At 46.7% G+C, this 23,169-nt stretch overlaps 2 protein-coding genes across 4 annotated transcripts; one reads left to right on the top strand and one right to left on the bottom strand.

The window, feature by feature from the left end:
• Positions 1 to 1,531: 1,531 nt before the first annotated feature.
• MRPL36 (mitochondrial ribosomal protein L36) lies at positions 1,532 to 3,006 on the bottom strand. Of its 2 annotated transcripts, none has more exons than XM_080933788.1 (2): positions 2,840 to 3,006; positions 1,532 to 2,504 (listed from the first exon to the last, which is right to left on the bottom strand). In XM_080933788.1, exons 1-2 carry the CDS (start codon positions 2,971 to 2,973, stop codon positions 2,183 to 2,185), a joined length of 456 nt encoding a protein of 151 aa, XP_080789914.1. In that variant the 5' UTR covers positions 2,974 to 3,006; the 3' UTR covers positions 1,532 to 2,182. The 2 variants fall into 2 exon arrangements, with proteins under 2 accessions (XP_080789914.1, XP_080789915.1); XM_080933789.1 differs by lacking the exon at positions 2,840 to 3,006 and adding an exon at positions 2,782 to 2,838 and having other exon boundaries at positions 1,537 to 2,504.
• A 1,680-nt stretch (positions 3,007 to 4,686) lies between these two features.
• Positions 4,687 to 12,772, top strand: NDUFS6 (NADH:ubiquinone oxidoreductase subunit S6). Of its 2 annotated transcripts, none has more exons than XM_080933546.1 (4): positions 4,687 to 4,825; positions 5,689 to 5,742; positions 12,208 to 12,330; positions 12,592 to 12,772. In XM_080933546.1, exons 1-4 carry the CDS (start codon positions 4,718 to 4,720, stop codon positions 12,673 to 12,675), a joined length of 369 nt encoding a protein of 122 aa, XP_080789672.1. In that variant the 5' UTR covers positions 4,687 to 4,717; the 3' UTR covers positions 12,676 to 12,772. The 2 variants fall into 2 exon arrangements, with proteins under 2 accessions (XP_080789672.1, XP_080789671.1); XM_080933545.1 differs by having other exon boundaries at positions 12,585 to 12,772.
• Positions 12,773 to 23,169: the final 10,397 nt, after the last annotated feature.

Below are 23,169 nucleotides of genomic sequence, written 5' to 3'. Positions count from 1 at the left end.
AGCATCTCTCACTTCTTCCAAATAGCCAGGAGTGTTTTTCTACAGACTGAAATCCTACCCCCACCCTGGCCCTGCCTGTAGCTAGAGGTTAGGGTTAATGAATTAGACCATTCAAAGGTTTACTTATTTCTATTGAAAATTACTGGAGAATTCTGAAAATAAAAGGATGACAAATGTCCTGTGACAGTTTATTTCTTCACCATCAGTGAAATGAGCCATTTCAAGCCAGATTAGAGTATATTCAAGGCAGGTTTATTGGGAAGCTGCTTTCGAGTGGGTGAGCTCACTAGCCACAAGAACCAAGGCCAGGGTAGTCCCCATGGGAAAAGTGGGGAGGGGGGAGAGAAAGGTGCAGGTGTGCCTGCACGGGGGTGGGGGGGATGGGAAAGGAGAGGAAAAGGAGGAAGAGAAAGAAGAAAAGGAAGGAGGAGGAGAATGAGAGACCAGAATGTCTAGATTATACAGAGAGGAACCTCTGGGGTAAGGGCAGCTCAGTCTCTGGGCTGGGAAGTTCAGGGTTGGGGGCAGGGTATGCCAGGTAGGGGCTGAGGGATGCTGGGAGAACCTGGAGGCCAGGTCTGTTTTGGTATATAAAATATACACATCAGCCCTTTGTCCTGGGGCCTGAACCAAACATCCTATTGACAGGCACACACCAAGGTCTGCTGTTTGCCATATTCTTCTGACTCCAACATTATAGTTCTGAAACTTAAAATTTTTTCATCTTATAGACAGGGAACTGAGGCACCCAGCTAAAAATAGTGAAGCTGGGATTCACATCTGAGTTGACCTATTACCCACTATTGCCTCCCAAGTCCAAGAGGCAGAACTAAAGTGACCACAGTGAGAAGGGTGCTTACAGCCAGGCCCTTCCAGTCACCCTGGCTCTTGGTCTTTAGCTGGCTAAGAGGGTTCCTGCTCCTCACCTCCTGCTGGCTGGGCCCACCAGAGGCTTTCTGCAGAGTCAGGACTATAAACCATCGGCATGTGACCTTGTGTGGGTGAGGAACCCGAGAACCTGCTCCATACTGTGATTTACGCTAGGTCCTTCTCCTAAGGTGCCAACTGTTCTTCCTGTGTCCTCAGACTCTCTTCCAGGCTTTGGGTACACGCCCTTTAAAATGCAACAGATCACAGCACATGGTTTCTGTCCCCCTTAAAAATATATTATTGCCAGGATCCCTCTTCTCAAAGCCCTGCCAGAGGATCACTGCTTACACTTTCTTGCTTACCAACTATCATACTTAAAGCTGTGTACACTTCCCAAGACCCCAGGAAAAGGCTTCATCTCCTGTAACTACCTACACTGAAAGGATCTCTGAATTCACAACACTCCAAGGAAATGATATGGGGCACCAGCAGCTACCAGGTATCATTCCTTCAGTCACAGGGCCAAACATGCTATAGACTGGAATTAGTTGATACACTACACCAGTGGAACCTGAAGATTAACAGATTAATGAGACTTTTGAAAAAAAAGACTTATTATTTATTTAATGTGAATACACTGTAGCTGTCTTTAGACACACTGGAAGAGGGCATTAATAGTGACAACTCCAAGCTTTGAAAAATAGCCGGTGTCCTAGAGCTAGCTCCCTGCAGAAGCCAGCATGCTTTGTTACTCTCTTTAACTGAAAATGTACTAACCTCCTTCAGAAAGCATTAATCTGATAGTATAATAATGGAACACTGCTACTCCAGAGTGTAAGAACAGTCATGACATTTTTAATTAGCATCCAAAAGACATTTCTACATAAACAAGGTTTTCCTTGAGCAAAAGTTGGGGTAGTTGCTACATGAGAACATCATTTGTTCTTAAATTGGGATTGTTGTATACCCCACAGGAGTGTTCTGGCTCAGGCAGCCTCTTAAAGCTCTTACAATCTGCTGCATATGGTAACAAACTGCAGAGAGGCACAGGCAGAAGGTTCTCTCCAAGTTTTCAGGTCAACCAGGGCTAAAGAGATAAAACTAGTTCTGAATTTCTGCTTTTACACAGCTACAGGAACTGTAACAATCCTCCATCTGCAGCTCTGGTCTGATTAGATTTGAAGGAACTGGGCTATGATATGGGGAGAGGCAGGTTCAACAAAGGCCCAAGGCCCACGGATCTTACAGAATGCTTACTTTATTTTTCGCTGATAATAATGAATTTCCCACGGACACTGCTTGAAGGTAAGGGCTACATTTGTCGCTGTTTATGCTTGGGGTTGGTCTTACAGAGGACAAACCAGCGCCCACGCCTCTTCACCATGTAGCAGTCTCTACAGCGCTTCTTGATGACACCCTTGGTCTTGAAGCCCACCGAGGGCTGCAAGGACAGTAGGGGACGGCCACAGAGAAGTGAGCGCACCTTTGCGCAGGGTTTGGTGCTTGGCAACGTCCCCAGAAGAAAAGAGGAGAAGGCTCGGGGCTTCACCGCGAGGCGACTCAGGTGCAGAAACGGGTCCACCACTGAAGCCACCACGCTCCGTACAAACAGGGCGGCCATGATGAGCCCAGACCTATGGGGGGCGGAGGGGAATAAGCTTAGTCATCCCGTGCAGCACGTCTGACTATCCCTAGGTCCTCCCCCAGCAAGGTTGCTTGGCGTCAGAGGTCAGAGCACAGTTCCCAGGCTTGCACTCTGGGCTCCGCTCCGCGTGCCCACGTGCCCGGGCCTGTGCGCTCCAGGGAAGCCGCAGATTCCGGAGGCTCAGACCGCCCAGAGACTCCGCCCGCACTCCCGGCCAGCAGCTCTGCCACGCGCCTCTGCCTGCCCCCCTCGGACCCCGGACCTACACCTGTGGAGGGGTGCCACCAGCGGAGAAGTCCGCAATCGACCTCGGGCGCGGCTTACCGAAGCTTCCGCGTCTGCGCAGTGGGGGCAGGACGCACTGCCAGGAAGAAAGATGGCGTATGGTCACGTGAAGTTACGTGTGACCTGCAGAGGAAGGCCGAGGAGCATGCTTCCGGGGAGATAGAGCCCTTCATGTCCAGGATTCCGCACTCTAAGCTCTGCCTATGCAGGTGCGGGGACCACTACGTATTGGGAAGACCGGTGCCCATGGGGAGGAGAGATAGGGAGGGAGGCTTAGGGAGAGAGGTTTAGGGAGGGAGGGAGGGAGGGAAGACAAAAAAGCAGGCTTTGACTGGAAAAGAAACTACCACACACACGCACACACACACGTGTGTGTGTATGCATGTTTGTATGTATATATACAGTTAATTCATATATATATATATATGGATTTCAGGTAGTTCATAAATCTACCCTTCTTATTTTTATGTATAGCAAAGTAGGTTACCAGTAAGGCTACCGTAGCCCCCCTCTGGCTCCCAATTTCACACATCATACTAAGTTCACTCAGCCCATCTTTGAACTTATGGCAATACCTTGACCCCAGCGTTGTATCACTTTAAAAATAATGTTGGTCGGAGAGATGGCCTGGGAGTCACAGGTGCTTGCCATGAAAGCCTGCGGACCTCAGTTCAATCCCGGAACTCCCATGGAAAAGGGGACCGGCTTCCTCCAACTTTCATATGTGTTCTGTGGCACCCATGTGTGTAAACTCACGAGTGTGAACACATACACAGACGGGGGATGTTAAGAGTTTAAAAAGAGAGTTATCAGGGCTGGAAAGAAGGCTTAGTGGCTAAGAGCACCTGCAGGGGGCCACCCACATAACTGCTCAAAAGGTCTGTAACTCCACTTGTCAGGAGATCCTGTGCCCTTTTCTTGGTGCCAGGTACCCACACACATAGCCATATATAAATCTATACACTCATACATATAAAATAAAATAAATCCTTTAAAATGAGGGAGATAGAGACAAATCTGCAGAACAGGGTGTGATGCCATAGGTCTGAAATCCCAGCACTCTAATGGCTGAGGTAGGAAGATGGTAAATGCTAGGTTAGCTTGGGTTACAGAGCCTAAGGCTAACCCGGGCATCTTAGGTCCACATTTATTGGGGCAATTTTTAACTTTGTGGGGCCTTTGTCCTTGTGTCTTATGGCCTTCTCTGCCATCCCTCCATCTGCGGACTCATTTAGTCCTTGTGCACGGCAGAGCTCAGAAAGGTAGAGCCAGGTTTAACCTCCAGTCATGCCAAGAGATCCTAAACAATACATGTTAGCTTCTGGCACTTTCTCAGAATTAGTGACCTGGCCCTGCACTGAGTCTACCTCTGAGCAAAGTTGCTCACTCTATGGTTTGACAGTGTATGCTATTCCGAGGAAGGTTCTGACTCAGATTTCAAATGAGACAGGAGAAGCCAACACGTTCTCCAGTTACAGACTGCGATGTGCATCAGTTCTCTCTACTAGCAGAACTTTTCAGGGCTGCTTTTCCATGCTAAGTAGACTCTCTTGCGGTCTAACTTTACTACCGCTGCGTTGCAAAAATGCTCCGAAGTCTTCCTTTCCCACCCCGACATACTCGGCTAGGAACGTTAAAAAAAAATACGGAATATCTGTATTTTTTCCATTGCCATAAAAATGCACGCAGTGCACCTTCAGTTTTCGTCCCCCACTGCCTTTGTCACAGTAGTAACCTTTGGACACCGCGCACAGTTAAGTCGTAGCTCCGAGTCCCAGTCGGGTCCAGCACCCGCCCAGCCAGCCGCCCAGCCGCTCGGCCACAGGACAAAATAAGTTCCACAAGCACTCCCAGCCGATTGTTGTGCGCCTGCGCCGGCGCTTTGTAGGACGCGTGGGGTCAAGTGTCAGCGGCAAGATGGCGGCGGCGCTGACCTTCCGCCGGCTGTTGGCTCTCCCCAGGGCTGCGCGGGGTTTCGGGGTGCGAGTGTCGCCGAGCGGGGAGAAGATCACGCATACCGGCCAGGTAACGGCCGCGCCCGCCATGCCTGGAACCTAAGACTGACGGTAGCAGGGAGCGTAGCAAGGTGTGCTTCTACCAGGCTAGCGCGCGGCCCTACTGGGCTCACCTTGGGTTGCATGCAGCCTGCTGCCCAGTTCTGATTTCTAGCTGGTGGCTTTCGGTTGGAACATGGAGCTATTCATTCTTTAGGCCGTATATTTATATTACGTTCCAAGTTTTAACAACGGCTGTATTTTGGACCCGGGGACAAGGTACTGAGGTGCATATTTTACATATCAAAGCAGATCTGGCTTGCAGGTTCTCCTCAGTCCCTACCTGAGATACCCTGGCCCTAAGTCTGAACTATCCAGCCCAGGCGATGGGCTGCCTTTCCCAAGAGGCTCCTCCCTATATAATCTAGACATTTTAGTTTCTCCCGCCCTGGTGACTCCGCTGGCCTCAATCCTTGGGGCCAGTGTACTTGCCTGAGAACAGCTTCCCAATAAACCTGCCTTTAATATAAATCAAACTGGCTCGAATTGCGTCATTTCGCTGGTGGAGAAATAACCTGTCAATAGTGTGTAAAGCACTGTAGCGTTCAGTATAATGATAAACAAACAAACAAACAAAAACCCAAAAGGAAGCTATGTCTGTTGAAATGAAATCTCACCTATTGGAGTTGGCTGCTTGTAAAGGCAAGAGCTTTGTCTCCAGTCTATCATCCCACGAGACTGTTTAGTACAAGTTCACTTGCCAATTCGTGGTTCCGTTTTCTCATCAGTGGTTGTAGACCAAGGGGAATATCATTCTGTAGTATATGCAATCAATATGATGCAACTTCATTTAGAGTTTGAGTGTAAACATAATAGATGGTCCTTTTCCTGCAGGTGTACGATGAAAAGGACTACAGGAGGATTCGTTTTGTAGATCGTCAGAAAGAGGCAAGTAAGAGATAATAAGGTATAAGAATTTGTAAAACTGGGCTGGAGAGATGGCTCAGCGGTGAAGAGCACTGACTGCTCTTCCAGAGGTCCTGAGTTCAAATCCCAGCAGCCACATGGTGGCTCACAATCATCTGTAATGAGATCTGATGCCCTCTCTTCAGGTGTGTCTGGCGACAGCTACAATGTGTGTGTATGTGTGTATGTATGTATGTATGTATGTATGTGTATATATATATATATATATATACACATACATACATATATATATATATAAAAGATTTTGTAAAACTTAAACAGGTTGAACAACTAATGTCTGAAGTATACTGAGCTGTAATATACCACACTGATTTCTGCACTCAGCTTGGGTGGTGGCTTGTAATGAAAACAGACACAATTGAGATCTTGCATATAACTATCTTCTTGCTCTGTATAAGGTATAAAGAAACAAGTGGATTTCATGTTTGTACTTGGGCCCATCTTTGAGGTAACTCATGTACCTCAAAGGTATTTGAGCTTGAGGTAGCTCAAATATGCAAATATTTGCATATTTTAGGACATTTGCATATTCTCATTGGTGGTCCCAGGCTCCTCATTGAAGTGGTACTTAGCGTGTACCAGCTTAACATGGAAGAGCTAAAGAAATTCTCACATTACAACCACCGTAGAAAACCCAGAGTCCTAAATATAAGTTGTGTCAACTTTCCTCCCCTCCTCTCAGACTACAGAGTATGGGACAGTCGTTCAGGTTTTCATAAGCGTAATCTTGTTTCCAGTGTGGTACTTGTCATAGCATTTTTTGTTTGTTTGTTTGATAAAACACCATGACCCAGAGCAGCATGGGGGGAAAAGGGTTTTATTTTATAACTCTCAGGTCACATTCCTGAGGGAAGTCAGGGTAGGAACTTGAGGCAGAGACTAGCAGGGGCCCTGGAAGAGTGCTGCTTACTGGCTTACTCTCCATGTTTTGCTCAGCCTATTTTCTTATGGCACCTAGTACCTGGTCCAGGGGTAGCATTGCCCACAGTGAGCTAGGCCCTCCTGCATCAATTAGCCAAGAATATGCCCCACAGACTTGCCTCTGGCTAATCATGTGGAGGCATTTTCTCAATTAAGAGTTCTTCCCAGATGACCCTGGAGCATGTCAAGTTGAAACTAGCCAGCATATCTCTTAGATTAAAGGAAGGCATACTATTAAAATTTACTCTTCTGATGACTTTTTTGAGGTAAGGTTTTTGTAGTTTTCATCAATTTAATTGTCCTTTGCTTTCCCAGGGGTAACCAGTAGATTCAGTCTTCCACACAGAGAAAGGTCATTTAGTTCAGACACATGTTCTGTCCTGCTAGGGAAAGAGTAAAAGCTGTGGTCTCCTCTGCCTATGTAGCCTAAGTAAGTTTCTCTGTCGCATTTGCCTGTACAGCTCCTGGTTTTTCTTTGTGATATGGTAGTTCACAGTCTGTCCTCTGTGGTTCCAGAATTGTTTGCCTTCCATGTCTGTCTTCAGTCACACTCTTTACCTCTACAGTCAGGATGTAGTTGTTGTTGTTGTTGTTTTGTTCTACCATATCCTAGATCAGAGTTCCCCTGGCCTCTCTGATCCTGGCTACATTGTCCCGGTGTCTAGTTTTGGGTTCTATGTAGCAAACTCACTTGTTATGCATTGGTTAGCTGTGAGGTCACATTTTCAGGTTCCAGACATAATCCTGTTGTGCCTAAAGAATAAGAGGCACAGAAATTTGTATCCTCTCTTTGCTTATACTGTTTGGATGCAAGAAGGATCCTGAAATCCACATCAGCTTCAGTGAAAGAATGCTGAGATTGGTTCTAATGTCTGCCAAAGGAGAGAGGGAAGGAGGGAGGGAGGGGGGAAAGAAGGGAAGAAGGGATATATGAATATGAATGTGTCTGTGTGCGTGTGGTGTGTCTGTATTAAGCGGGTGGAAGTTGGTGAACTTATGTGCTGGCACAGTTTCCGGGTGAGTAGCCTAGGCTGCTGCTTCTCAAGTTCATTTTTCTCATTTGTAGCTTTGAGTGTTTTTCATAGTTAATTTTAGGTGCTGCTGCATTCCTCGTTACTGTGACCTGGGTGCATATTTCTGTGGTGAACACTTGTTTGTTGGGTGAAGAGGAAGTGTCTGCTCAGGCACTCTTTCTTTAAACATGAATCTCCTGTTCATGGGTAGTTTAAAATATTTATTTATTGTAGTCTTAGCATTTAAAAAAATTTTTTTTTGGCAGTGCTGGGGGTGGAACTTAGGTACCACATGTACCAGGTGAGTGTTGGGCCTCTGAACTGTTCCCATAAGAAACTATCACCAGCCCTGTAGGTCTGCAGAAGGTGTAAGCCCCACATACACTCTTGCTGATGGCTGTGCCTTGCTTTACAGAGTCGGTGAACCATGTTGGAACCTGAGTACTTACTTAGCTCCTCATTTTCAGAGGGCTCCCCCAGATGCCATAATTCTGTATTCGCACATAAGTGTGCTGTTTCTCTTCTGAAAATTCTTTGACTTGTTTTCTTTTATTTCTAGACTTGAGTTTTATCAGTCATAGGTTAGAAAATAATTTGATTGGAGGACTGTGGATGACAGTATACTGGGCAGCTGGACCAGCTCTGCTAGAAGGCTGGGAAGCGTTTGGGAGGATCCTGACCAGGCATGAACTGAGGGTTTCAGTGCCCGCACAATACTCAGGATCTTAGGTGCATTTTCATCCTGAGGTTATGTATTAGTTCTTTTTACCTTGTAAAAAGGGGTCAGAACTCAGACCTGATATCCTAGAGCAGATGGTGGTCTGGGACCCTGAATGAGGAGGAAGCAGAGCAGTTGTTACTTGATTGTCAGGCATGTATTGACTGTAGTATAGTCCCCTCGAGGGCTGTGGTGACAGCAGTCTTGCCACAGTTGAGGACTTTTTCCTGTCTCTGGTGTCATACTCTGGGCTGCCAGGTTAGTATCTTTCTCCCTACAGGAGCTCAGGTCTTCACCTCTGGAACTGGTGGGCACCCAGTGGTCACACACACACACACACACACAAAAAAAAAAAAAAAAAAAAAAAAACACAGAAGGTTAGGGAACCCTGATTTATTTGAGCTGCTGCTGCTTCAGCTCCTTAGAAGGCAGGTGTCACTTAATAGTTTAAAACTAAGCAGTTGGGCCAAGTATAGGACTTGAGATTGGGTCTGTTGTGCACATCTCTGTGTTGATTTTCTGTTGTCAGGGTTGAGAAACAGATGTCTCTTAAGGGACAGACCATAAAGTAACCTGAATTTTGAAGGCCGTGGCCTGTCAGAAATGCTGATGCTAAGTCAAGATCTCAGAGGACTGTGTTTATTAATAAATTCATAACCCCCACCTGGGGCTAGTGGTATAACTTCTCCTCAGGGCAACTGTAGATTTCAACAGCACAGGACAAAGTTGAGTGTCATTCACCAGCTTGAAGGCTGCTGTGGGCACTCCTGCACTTGTGTCTGAGATTTACAGGCTCCACACATATGCACACATGGTGTCTGAGTGGTAATTAACCCAAGCTTTGAGTTTTTTGCACTGATAGCCTTCCACTCAGGGAGCTCCCACCTCGCAGCATTGGCTAGTGATCTGGGTGTCATGCAGCCTCAGTTGATGTACTTCATAACATCCATCCTAGTCTGAAATAAAGGAACATGCTCTGTAGGAAAGCAGACCGTAGACAAATGAACCTGACATCAAGTATCCTTCCACTAAGCCGGCGTCAAGAAGAAAATGAAAGGGTGGCTCTCAAGTTTCACTTCACTCCTGTGTAAAGGACACATGTCACAGTCACAGTTTTGGACAGCACCTTGACAGTCTGAGACAGTCCTTCTTGTTGGCTTTCTTTGGGGCCTGGGCAGTGCTTTCCTCCCCCTGTCTTGGGTGGAAGAAGCAGGCAGAGCCTGGTTGAACACAGTGTACACTTGATGTGTGTGGTTGGGCTGTTTACCACCCGGGTTCTTTGTATTCCTGCCTTGAGCCAAGTTCCAAGGAGCAGATGTTAATCATGGGAGGCCAGGGCTGCCCTGAGTAGTGATTAAATGACAGGAGGGCAGGCACCTGTCAGTCACCAGCGTGGAGGTGTCAGCTGTCCTTCCCACAAGGAGACGGCCAGGCATCGCAACTGCCCTGATGGATTCCTGTGAGTTTGTTAGTGTGGCCTTTGTGACATGCTGTCACCTGTGCAGACTCATAGGATTTACACTGTGGGGCTTTATTTGTATGGTCGCTGCCTTTACCACAGAGTCATAGAGTAAGCAGCCTTTCCTAGCTGTTCTAGATGCTTGTGTCAAGGAATGCCGTCACGGGGGACTGTATCACAAAGGACTGTTCATGGAGAACTGTTATTGCAGAGTGTATTGTTCTTGGGGGACTGTTCACAGGGGACAGTGTTATGCAGGACTTTCTTCATAGGACACTGTGTTCACAGAGGACTGTGTTCGTGGGACTATCTATGGGGAGCAGAGCATGTTGAATCACTGCTGGTGAAAATGCCTAATGCTCCTTTGCTGCAGCACATGTCCATTTCCAGGGTCTTCCAAAGTGTTTACAGAGCTAAACCCCAAAGCAGGCTGCACTAGGGGCTGATCTGTAATTGATAATGTGCCCTAAGCATATCTAAGCCTTCCCATAGTGTACATGTTTCTATGAGTGTGGGTCTCAGGGGTCTGTGAGGGGCCAGTGTCCTGTCTTTATGGCAGCGATGTCTCCCCTGCACTCCTTTCTGAGCCAGATTTGTAGGTGTCGCATCAAGCTTCACAACAGCCTGCAGGCTGTGTTCCGACTGCCAGGCTGTGATCTGACTGCCAGGAGTAGTATTATGGCTCCCTCTCTGTACCCAGGAAGTAAAGGGTCTGAACAGCTTCTGGCTCTAGAAGTGGGTGGCTTTTTGTGCTGCATCTTAAGGCCACTCTAGTAAGGTTTAAATGGGAAATGCTGAGTGGTACAGATCTTCCCTGCTCGTAGCCAGTATATCTCTAGAGGATGGCTCATAGACCCAGCATGTGTGACACAGGGTCTTGCTTATAGGCCCGATATCTGTGAAGGCCTGATATGCAAAAAGGTCTTTCATAGGCCTGCCATATGTAAAGGGATGTGGGGTCCTCTTACAGGCCTAGCATGTGTGAAGAGATTCGGGGTCTGCTCACAGGCCTGGTGTGTATAAAGGTTGTATATGCACAGTCAGAACAGTCTATCGCATGCACATATTGTGCAGTTCTCTTCCTGTGTATATATAGATGCTATGACTCCAGAGTGAAGTTTTAGAGTATTAACCTCCCTCTCATCTTAATGGTAGGCTGTGAGGCAGTTTAGTGCAGCCATAGCCCTGTCTAGTGTCTGGGCTTTGCTCCTGTGGGTTTCATGCTAGGATGTTTGAGTCATTTTGAAAAAAGAGAAAGCTATGAGATGGAAGGGAAGTGCTCAGAGTAAAATCTCAGCTGTGTAAAGAAACCTGGTAAGAGAGATACTGGTCACTCACTACTCAGTAATCCATCTGATTGATAGAGACAAAGAGATGCTGGTCATTCACTACTCAGTAATCCATCTGATTGATAGAGAGAATGCAACAGAGATAGGAGTGGCCAGAGGGAATGGTAATTAATTGGTGAGGCATACGTAAGAATCATTAACTGACCATAATACTTACCTTTGCAGATAAATTGGAAAATTTAACAAATGGATAATTTTGTAGGAAAATAGCTTACAAACCGACCCCAGAAATGTAGGACTAAGTCAGACCAGTATTCATGAAGAAGTAAAGTGTTGACATGTTCACATAACACTGGGTCCAGTACTTCCTGTTCATTTATGAATAGACCGCATGGTGGAAAGCTTTGAGACGCTTGTCTAGTGAACACAGACAGTGCTACAGTGGCAGCTGCAGTGACAGGCATGGAGCCCCAGACAGCACTCAGGGCTATAGACCACAGCAGAGGGCCACCATAGCTTCTTCCTCCTGGGCCTGGGGAACATTAGCACTGGTCAAACATGGAATGGGATGGGGCTTTTGTAATCTAGACAAGCCTGTTTATGTTGTTTCACCTGCGCTTCATTATCGTTACCTGAGATCACATTCTGAGGAAATGCATATGGCAATGTATAGAGGCCCAGGTGGAGTGGTCACCTGTACTCTGTTGTGTTTGGGAGAAGTGTGAGTGTGTGTGGGGAAACATGGGTGAGACAGAGCAGGTGACACAAAGCCAGGTCAGGTCTCAGCAGTCACTGGTTCCAAGAAAGGGACAAGGGAGAATTCATCCTGTTCCAAGTCTGAAAGTTTGGGATAATATTCCAATTGCAGGGGCACATGGTGTGTGCCTGCCTGTGTTTAGTTGACTCAGTTGTGTTTTGAAGAATGTCATTGCTCTTTGGATGGATTCGGGTGGGTGCTGTACATATAAGTTGTGTGAAATTACAACGATTTTGTGTGTGTCTGTTTCTTGTCTTTCCTCATTCTAGGTGAATGAGAACTTTGCCATTGACCTGATATCACAGCAGCCTGTGAACAAGGTGGACCACCGCATCATATCCTGTGACGGAGGGGGTGGCGCCCTGGGCCACCCCAAGGTGTACATAAACTTGGTATGGAGTTCAGCTGTTTGCTGTTTCTTAGTGCTCACCTTCCCTCCCACCGTTCTGCACTGGCTCTCTGGGTGTTCCCACCATGCATGGGGTTGTCCCAGATAACAGCCATAGCTCAGAGTTCAGCCTGCCTTCTGTTTTCAAGGGAGTTTCTAGTTGTCAGTGTATTTCGAGTTTAACCTGATTTTCAGTGTGCTGTCTAATTGGGAATTTTGAGGTATAATATAAAGATACTTCCTTTTGAATTTTTTCAGGACAAAGAAACAAAAACGGGGACGTGTGGCTACTGCGGCCTGCAGTTCAAGCAGCACCATCACTAGTGTGGGCTGTGTCCTGGTTCTCTGACACCTGTGGAGCATCTCCACGCTTAGTGTTCTGGTCTGAGGTCACTGCTCTGTGGATGGTGTCCTGTGTTATGAATAAAGGATGCTTCCCCATGGAAGTGAGTTGTTTCTTCCTTTCATAGTGTCATACAGCAGACATGAGCAGGAGCAGCTTTGCTTCTGGAGCAGCTTCCCCTCCAGTGCTGGCTGCAAAGTATGGGCACCAGGTGCTCGAGCAGGATCACCAGGAAAGGGCCCAGCAGCTGCCAGTTAGGAAAGCAACCCACTCCAGTCCCCAACATCTCATTTAAAGGAAGACAACCCAAACGCTGAAAGGGATGAGACAAAGCCTTAACAGTATCAACTGTGCCTTACTACCTAACAGTGTGCTCACATCACAGATTGCAGGCTGATGTGGGCAGGAACTCAAGGATGCGGGAAACTCAGAGGAGGACATGCCACAAGACAGGATACTCAGGCACAAGTATGGGCACTAAGGACTGAGCTGGTTCTGATTTTTAAAAAGCCAGGTTGGGAGAAAAAATGTTAGGATACAAATTACTTCTTACATGTCTGCAAGTGAGTGGGGATGGGTTGGGGGAGAGACTATACTCCCAGGAGAGAGAATGAGAAAAATCTAAAGCTTAGCAAGTAAAAGGAAACTTTTTATTTGTATTCTTTTGTTTATACTTTTGTGTGGCATATGCAGGTGAGTACAATGCCTGTGGACACCAGAAGAATGCACTGGGTCCTCTGGAGCTGGAGCTACCAAGAGCAGAATGGGCTCTTAACCACTGGGCCATCTCTCCCGCCCAGAGTTTTAAATGTTTGTTACTGTAATCTTGCATACACACACCGTGCATGCTGACCATTCTCCCCCATCTACACATCTTTCATGTTCCTATCTGTCTTGTTATTCAGTCCACTGGGGTTAACCAGGGTCATATGTGTGACCATGGGCTTGGTCCCTGTGAATACTACATCACACCATGTGGAAAACTACACAAGGCAGTTGTAGCTGGCATGAGCCATTGAGATGTCTGAGCAGAGGAGAAAGCTGCGGTGTGGAAGAGTGAGCTGTATAGTTTCAGTGCTTGCTGTCTGTGATGAGGTAAGTCATGTCTTAGTTAAGGTTTCTAGTGCTGTGAAGAGAAACCATGGCCAAGGCAACTCTTATAAAGGACAGTGTTTAACTGGGGCAGGCTTACAGGTTCAAAGGTTCAGTTCATCATCATCATGGCAGGAGGCATGGCAGCATGCAGGCAAATGTGCTGGAGAAGCTGTGAGTTCTACGTCTTGATCTGATGGCAGCCAGGACAGTGTCTTCCACAGGCTCCTTCCATATACTGGCAGAGATTTAACATAGGAAGAGACCTCAAGACCCTCCTGACAGTGACACACGTCCTCCAAGGCTACACCTCCTAATAGTGCCACTTCCCATGGGCTAAGCATATTCAAACCACCACAAGTCATAAATGGGATCTCCAAGGAATAGGTCTGAGAGCGCCAAGACCACTAGTGGCCCAGTCCCTGCATCACCACGAGTGGGTCTTTAAATGTTCCCTGCCCACAGCCATTGTATATGCTGCTCTGAGACTGTCATGGTCATGCATGGAGGCTGAGGTCTGTAAGCTGACTGTTTGAGCACCCCAGTGGGCATTCCCAAAGTTTGTTGTGTAAGAAGGGTTTGCCGGGAGCACACAACAACTCCTAGCCAACATGGGGAGGTTACTGGAGCAAGCATGTGTGTAAAGAATGAAGTGTGAACCATCAAAGCAAGAACTTTTGACTCAGGCTGTTTGATTCTAGGTGGGTGGAATCTGGAAGCAGTAGCCATCAGCTGTGCTCATGTCTGACAGCAGACTTCAAGATCACTAGGCAGAGGGGAAAAAATGTCCTCTCATATTGTGTGGCTGGATGGCACAAGTAAGAGGCTCTGATTGGAAATCCAGCACCCATGTGAAAGTTGTCTCTGGCTTGTCGATCCTCTGCTGGTTTCATTTCTCTGGTTTCACTTCTGCCTATTTTCAATTACTAGAATTTTTTCCTCCATTTATTTGCTGATTTGCTGTGCTTTTTCTGTTTTTCAAAAATGGATAATTGATTTTGTCAGTGTGAAGCTTTTCTTTTTCTTGTATTTAAAACTACGAATTTTCCTTTAGTCTCATCTTTAGGCACACCCTCAGCACCAGAAAGTTGTTACTTGGTTTATAGCATTTATAAATATGTCAGGCATACGAGTTTTCCTCTGTGTGCTGGGACGGCATACGGGTTTTCCTCTGTGTGCTGGGACTCTTAACAAGGGGCCTTATACATGGTAGGCAGACATTCCACCACTGAGCTACTTTCAGTGTTCAGTCTTAATATGTTACAAATGTGCTAATTAAGGGTGTCTTAGTTAGGTTGCTCTAGCTGTGATAAAACACCATGGCCAAAGCACCTGATGAAGAAAGGTATGATGTGGCTCACACTCCTACAGCACTTAGATTATCAAAGGGAATCAGGACAGAAACAGTTCAGGACCCTGGAGGCAGGAACTGACACAAGCCATGGAGGAATGCTGCTTACTGGCTGTCCCCATCCACAACAAACTGGGTCCCACATCAGTCATTAAGTAAAGTACACTACAGGCTAGCCGTGCCAAGTTGACATAAAACCAGCCAGTGCAAATAGTCAAGTACATGGGGTGCACGGTGATCACCTGTGCTAATTGTGTTCTCACCTCAGAATGTCCTCTGTATTTTCATTTAGAATCAACAAGGGAAGGGGGGATGAAGTAATTAATACTCTCGAAAAGTAAAAATAAAGTCGAATTAGAAAGTAAAGTCAGTAAGCTTTGTTTCACATTAGGTGGCTAATTTTTAGGAAAGTCTTGTGTATACACACATAGATGTGTGTCTGGCTGGTCAGTGAGGAACCAGGACCTCTCTTCCCATCTCACCCTTTTCTTCCATTTTAGATTTATTTATTCATTAGTTAGTTTTTATTTTATTTCAGTTTGATGAAGACTACAGTTGAGATTGCTCTCAGCCTCCTACCTAATTAGCTACTGGCCTCTTTTATGAAGAAATTTTTTTCTGTAACATTGTGCTTTTTTTAAAAATTATTTATTTACTTATTTGTTATAAGTACACTGTAGCTGTCTTCAGACACATCAGAAGAGGGCATCAGATCCCATTAGAGATGGTTGTGAGCCACCATGTGGTTGCTGGGAATTGAACTCAGGACCTCTGGAAGAGCAGTCAGTGCTCCTAACCTCTTAGCCATCCAGCCCAACATTGTGCTTTTAAGCTTGTTTTCTAGCCCTTAGTTTGACCTTCTTTTGGATATTCTGACTGATAATATCTTCATTGCCAACCTGACAGGTTTAAAATGACCTATGAGTCACCTGTGGGGTTTCTGTGAGGGTATTCCCAGAAAGCTTTAACTGGGGAGAGGTGTGGGTGTCATCATCTCAAGGGCTGAGGCCCCAGAATGAATTTTAAAAAAGGCAGAAGGTGACAGGGCACCCCTTCCCTGCTTTCTGCCTCAGGATGCAGTGTGAGCAGCTGCTCCAAGCTCTAGCTGCCTTTCCTGCTGGCTACCCTGCCAGCCAGGGTAAACTGCTTCCTTGAGTTGCTGTTGGGTCTATTTCCATGGTGATGTCATATGTTTACTACAAGTGAGATCCAGTTGGAGCGTCGCTATTCAGCATAGTCCTTTTGTCTCTTAGCTGGGGTTCTTGCCCATCTCTTCTAAAGTGATTTACTGCAGTTTGAATCATCAGACTTTTTCTGCCAGGCCTGTCTAAGCTATTGCACATCCCTGCATCTCCTTGTGAGTAGAATTATTTTATTATTCACACTGGACACATCAGAAGTTTACTTCTTTTCAAGAGAGAAAAGTCACATGCAGGCTGGAGACAATGTCGGCAGCTCTCGTGGTGAAAACATCCTGATCTTCTGCGATGTAGGTGACAGGTGACATACTTGAAAGGTGGGCATGAGGGAAGTAGTGAAGGTGCTGAAAGAAACAGGCAGGGTGTGGGGGGGGGGGCACAGATGTTTGTGGTGAGCTGGCACCAGGCTGTGCTGTGAGTTGTGATGGCTGAGTATAAAGACTTACATATAAGAATATTTGTGGAGGTCTATTGGCAATGGGCAGATCATGTTAAAAACATAGTCCTAGTTCAGTTCTCATGCTAATTTAATGAGATGACACAAAGGCATAGAAACTATGATTCATTGTTGGCTAGGATATATACATGAATCGAGTGTTCAGAAAATTCGAAGTGGCTCCGATGCTGGCCACTCTGCACCCATGTGGCTCATGTATATTCTCATCTACAGACATCTTTACTAGACCTGAGACTACGGGGAGTCACATAATGAAATTCTGGAAGGGGGATATAGCATCTTTGTATACTTTATGAAGTTTTTTTATAGTAAATGAAAATACTGTTTCCATGCAAAAGATTTACAAAGAAAAACATCTTATCAATTTGTACTGACTGATTTTGTGTGTCAACTTGACACAAGCTGGAGTTATCACAGAGAAAGGAGCCTCAGATGAGGAAATGCCTCCATGAGATCCAGCTGTAAGGCATTTTCTCAACTAGTGATCAAGGGGGGAGGGTCCAGCCCATTGTGGGTGGTGCCATCCCTGGGCTGGTAGACCTGGGTTCTAGAAGAAAGCAAGCTGAGCAAGCCATGGGGAGCAAGACAGTAACATCCCCCCATGGCCTCTGCATCAGCTCCTGCTTCCTACCCTGTATGAGTTCCAGTCCTGACTTCCTTTGGTGATGAACAGCAATGTGAAAATATAAGCTGAATAAACCCTTTCCTCCCATTCTTGGTCATGATGTTTTGTGCAGAAAGAGAAATCCAGACTAAAACACAAGTACTGAAAATTTCAGAAAAGAAAAAAATTCGCCATGTTCATTCAGCCACCTTGTTGACACTGTGTTAACAGAAGTGACTGCAGGTCCTGGTTAGCCTCACACCTACTTCTGCATTGCACCATGCCCTGCTACAGTCTCCCACCATGCCCTGCTGCAGTCTCCCACCATGCCCTGCTGCAGTCTCCCACCATGCCCTGCTGCAATCTCCCACCATGCCCTGCTGCAGTCATGAGTGAGTGGAAAAGGAAACTATGCTCTTTGAGTATTTAAGTCACCTGCTGTCCTCTTCAGATCAGCAACAGTTGCTCTTGAATGCATATATCTGCTTGTGTTCAACCATCACTACCAACTATGAAATATCTCCAATACTGGAGAGACTAGATAGATAAGGCTAGTAATACTGAATTTTAAAACCATATTTTTTCAGCAAAGTCATTCTGGATCCCACTGAGTCACTGTTAGTTTTTTATTATTTGAGATTTTTATACATGTGTCACATGTTTTGATACAACTCCAAGCTTATCTCCTCCCACCTTATGTGTGGTATTTTTAAAGCCACAGAGTCAGTACACTTAGTTCTGCCTGTTGGTGGGTGAGTGTATGGCCACCTCCTGGGATGTGGCTAGCTTCTCAGAGCCTGTATCCCTGAAGAAAACTATCTCTTCCTTTCTCAGCAGCCACCAGTTCCCGGCAGCTCCTCGGCTAGGGTGGGGCTTTGTGACAACTTCTCCATCCATGGTGATCTGGTGCAGGTCTTGTGAGTTCACATACAGAAAACTGCTTCACTAAAGCACCTGCAACCTTACAGTCTTTCTGCCCCTTCTTCCTTGGTGATCTCTGAGTGAGGAAGTGTGATGCAGGAGCACCATTCATAGTCTCTTATTCTGTGCTCACCAGTCGTGGGCTTTTTATGTTAATTGTCATTTACTGCAAAGTGAAGATTCTTTAATGAGGGCTGCAAGGCACACAAGTCCACGGGAATAAAAGGGGACACTTTAGCAGCTTCTCTAGAGTCTGCGACCTACCCAACCACAGACCCTTGGCCCAGTTAATGGTGCCAAGCATAAATTCTTTCTTGTGTAATGGGCCTTACATTTAATCAGAAGGTAGCAGCAGATTGCCCCTGTAACATTGTGCCCCTGTTGTAAGGGACACAACCTGCCAAGCCACAGGGTTCACAGGTAAGATCCTCGGTGACTTCTCACCTGGCAACACCTTCCAGCACTATGAACTGCCAAGTAGGGATGATGGTCTGAGGAGAGTAGCTGCAGATTTCTCCACACTGTATGGGTGGCAGGTATGGTGTCTTCAGCAATAGGGTCTTAACATTAAGTTCTATATAATAATTAAAAACAGTGATAATGACCTGGAATATCTGGGGAACTGTTATGTTATAGGACCTCATGGACAACAACTTGAAAAGAGGTGATCCATACCTGGCACTAGGCCTTTTGTTATCTATAGTGTCTGGGAGAAGCATTGTCCTCCCACGTTATAAGGAATTCCAGTCAAACTCGTGTGTGTGTGTGTGTGTGTGTGTGTGTGTGTGTGTGTGTGTGTGTGTAGAAAGTCTCTACAGTCTCTTTCAAGGATTTTTAGTATCACTTATTCTACTCTGGTATCTTTTGATATGATGAGACAAGATAATCACAGCAACTCTTATAAAAGTAAACATTTACTTATGGCTTGCTTACAGCTTTATAGGTTCAGCCCATTGTCATCATGGTGGGGTGCATAGCTGAATGAAAGGAAGAAATTAAAAAGGAAAGGTTATAGTTCCGAGTTTACAGCAGATGACCAAATACAAGAAATAAAAAGGAAAGGACACGGTGGAGGGAGAGCACAGCCAGACACAGGGATATCTGGGAAAGTTCTGAGTGGATATGACCCTGAGCCATGTAAGAAGGACGAGGTGAGAGGGAAGAGCCAGATCAAGAGGCCAGAAAGGTAAAGGGTAGATGAAAAAAGGCCAGATAGCCAAAATGTCTGGATTACGTAGAGAAGGCAGCCCAGCCTCAGGGCTGGAGAAGTCTAGGGTAGGGAGCAGGGTATGACAGCCAGAAAGACCCTATAACAGGTAGGGACTGAAGGATGTTGGGGAAAACTGGAGCAGGTCTGCTTTTGTATGTTAAATACAAAAAAATACCTCAGCTGTTCTTTCTGGGTACAAGAACTGACTGAGAAGTAGCTGAATGTTCTACATTTCAGGCAGCAGGAAGAAAGGGACTCTGGGACTGGTTTGGGCTTTTGAAACCCCAAAAACCTGCCCCATGACACATTTCCTTCCACTAGGCCATGCCTCCTAATCTCTCTCAAGTGGTGCCATTTTATGGGGAGTGAGCATTCAGATATATGAGCCTGCAGGAACCATTCTCATTCAAACCCCTCCCCCACTTAAGGATTTCTGCTCCATTATTCCCCTTTCACACTTCATACTCACGTGTTCCACCCCATCCCTTGAATCTTGCTCCCTCCTCCTCCCCGTACATGGCCCTTTAACTATTTTCTGAAGAGTTAATTCACATATGAGAAGAAACGTGATGTTTGTCTTCCTGGGTCTGGGTCACCTCACTCAGGATGATTGTTTCTAGCTCCATCCATTTGCTGTGGATTTTGTAATTTTGTTTTCTTTACAGCTGGATAAAATTCAATCATGTAAATGTGTCACATTCTCATTATCCAGTCTTCAGTTGAAGAACACACGGGCTGTTTCCATTTCCTGGCTATTGTGAATCTAGCAGCAATGAACAGGAATAAGGGAATGTCTCTGTAGTAGAATAGAGTCCTTTGGGAACATGTCCAAGAGTGAGACACCCGGTTCTTATGGTAGATCTATGTCTAGATTTTTGAGGAACATCCACACTGGTTTCCTTAGTGGCTGAATCAGTTTGTGCTCCCAGCAGTGGATGAGTGCTTATCCACTTCCTGGAAGTTTTTAGTGATAGCTATTCTAACTAAGGATATTAATTTGTCTGGAGAATCAATACTACATGCTGGACTAGACAAGGAAAAGCTTGAGTCTCCCAGAGCATCCTGGCTCTGGCAAACATTCATTCTTTTAAACTTTTACTAGAACCCAACCTGTTGTTCCCAGGTGGCCGAACTCCTGAGGTGAAGAAGAATATGGCAGTGACCTTCACATTAGGGGCCACTCATGTGGAGTGTCTCACCTGATATGTGCTCTACATGATACCAATGGGCTATTAACAGGCAGGACACTGTCTGGAAATTGGTTCTTTGTAGAAAAGGGGCAACAGCTTCATCTGATAGACCAGGGCACACTCAAACTACTTGTTTGCCCACAGCAGGCTTGGGAAGGAACAGAGCCTGCAAGGCCATGCTGGGCTGTATCAGTGTGAGGACTCAGGATTCCTTGGAGGTCTGCACACATGTACACAGCCTCACCTGAACATGTTCTTGGAAGCCATAGACATACTTCTGATGCTCCACCGTGTCTACAGATTCCAGGTCTGGCCTGTGTTCTAATACTCTAAGGGTTCCCCTGCCTCTTGTACATCCTGGGCATGACCCATCCATGGGCAGTGACAATGCACTGAGAGCTTGCAAGACAGACAGGCAGCACTTAGCCCAGAGCCACATCTGACCATCCCTGATGGCATGACAACCCCTGCCCCAGCTTGCATGCTCTCCAGGGTTCCCAACTGTATGTGCTGCTCAACCTGCCAAGGTCGGCTTGAGTAATATCTTAGAAGTTGTTCAAAGATGGGGCTGAGTGAATAGGAAAATAAGGATGGAAAGAGGAGTCAAGGACTCACGGGAGGGATCCCGTGTTAACACCGGGCCTGCAGGAGCCTGGAGACCCATGAGGCTGCCCGTGGACCTGGGATTTTCCAATGGTTAGGCTGGACTGGTGAGATTTAACCTTACCATAGCTATCCTTGCCTTCTCTTGAACTGTTAGTTTCTAAGTCTGAATTGCAGGTGCTTTCTGTGGAGGACCACGTTCACCCAGCTCCAAAGGCATCTGGGTGAACACTCCTGGCATTGCCCCGGTTGAGCTGAAGCTGCGGATGAGCACTTCACATCGGGTAGGTAAACTGTCTCAGGGTTGAGAATGTACTATCTTATGGGGCTGCTGGTGGTGCTGGAAATGACTAATACTTTCAGGACTATAAGAAAGATAAGCCTTGGGTTTCCCAGGGCTCTGCCGAGGATAAGGACTGTGGTGAGCGTAAAGTTGTCTTGGCAGGGTAGCAGCTTCCAGCTCCTAGATGGGAGACCCAAGCCCTGAGCAAGGGTCAGGATATGCGATCGATCGGGGGACACTTCTCCAAGAAGGTAAGGCAGGAGCTGAGTAGGAAGCTTTGGATGCCGTTCTGATTCTCTTCTGCCACCACACAGAACATTCTGGAAAAATAGCATCAGTTATATATGGTGCGAAGACAGGAATGTGGACTAATGTTTCCCAGAGTGCCCTATTGCCTGGACACCTCAGTTTCCAGGCACAGGCCTTGATCCTTCCCCACCCCACAGATCCCTGCAGGGAGCAGATGGCTGCATTTCCTTGGGTAGGTCAAGTGTGGCTCTGGGATGAGGCCAGGACTCACGCCTAGCTGGCCCCTGCCTGTCCACCAGAGGGCAGTAGTGCACAGCTGTCCTCCTGGTCTCAGTAACAGGGACCCGAGGGGTGCTGGGTCCAAGTCCTTGGAGAGGACCACAATTGACACCGTGCAGAGGCCCGGAGTCTGCAGATAACACTGCTTTTGCTATCTGTTCCTGGGAACACATTAGCAGATATTTGGGGAGATATCTAAAAGCCAAGGGAAACAAGGCTATGACTCCCCAAAGCAGATGCGGCCTCTCAATGAGCCCGTCCTCTAACATGACAGGCCTAAGGGAAATGGAGAACCTTCAAATGTAGAATGTGCCAGGAACTGAGCTCTCACCCCGAGCAGTGCCTTGATCTCGTCCAGCTGAGGGTATGCCCAGCATGGTGTGTGGGTGGCAGCCTCCCCTGCGGAAGAGGCGAGGCTGAGCCTCTGGCAGCTGTGTCTTCCCAGCCTTTGAGCCTCAGCACCTCCTCATCTAGGTTGCCATGAGGAGAATGGATGGCCTGTTACTGCACCAAGGAGGCTGCAGACCACTGTGACCGCCAGCAAGGCCTTCCCACCACCGAGACAGAAGACAGCTCGCAGGGAGGAGGCGGAGAGTTCAGACACAGTACTCCAGGCTCACTCTCACCTCCCTTCTCCTCGGGGGGCCGTTCTAGTATTACAGTGCTAATCCACCAGACACGGGGGATTTTAAATTTCATTTTTGTGCAGTTATTTAAAGTTTAAACTGATAATGTCTAACCCAATTAAATTCCAGTCAATCGTGCTCTAAATGCACTAAGTCTTGTGAAATATGAATGAGGTGTCCCCCGTGCTCCTTAACGACTTAATCTCCATGCTGAGGCTCCGCTCTTGGGATTACTGTGTCGAAGCTAGGAGGAGGCAAAACGGAGACAGGATGGGGAACCGCAGCTCACGCAGAAACTGTCTTACTGGCCTTGCTCACCGGGACGTCTGGCACGTCAGAATTCAGAGCTTATGGTGGAAGGGCACCCACTTAAAGTCAAGTTGCCAAGATGAGCGTACACTCTGGGAGTGGCCTTCGAAGGCAGCTGACTACACTG

Source organism: Micromys minutus (genome assembly GCF_963924665.1).
Source record: "Micromys minutus genome assembly, chromosome: 20".
Taxonomy (NCBI): Eukaryota; Metazoa; Chordata; class Mammalia; order Rodentia; family Muridae; genus Micromys; species Micromys minutus.
Note: the sequence above shows the minus strand (reverse complement) of the source record. Positions and strands in the feature narration are given on the sequence as shown.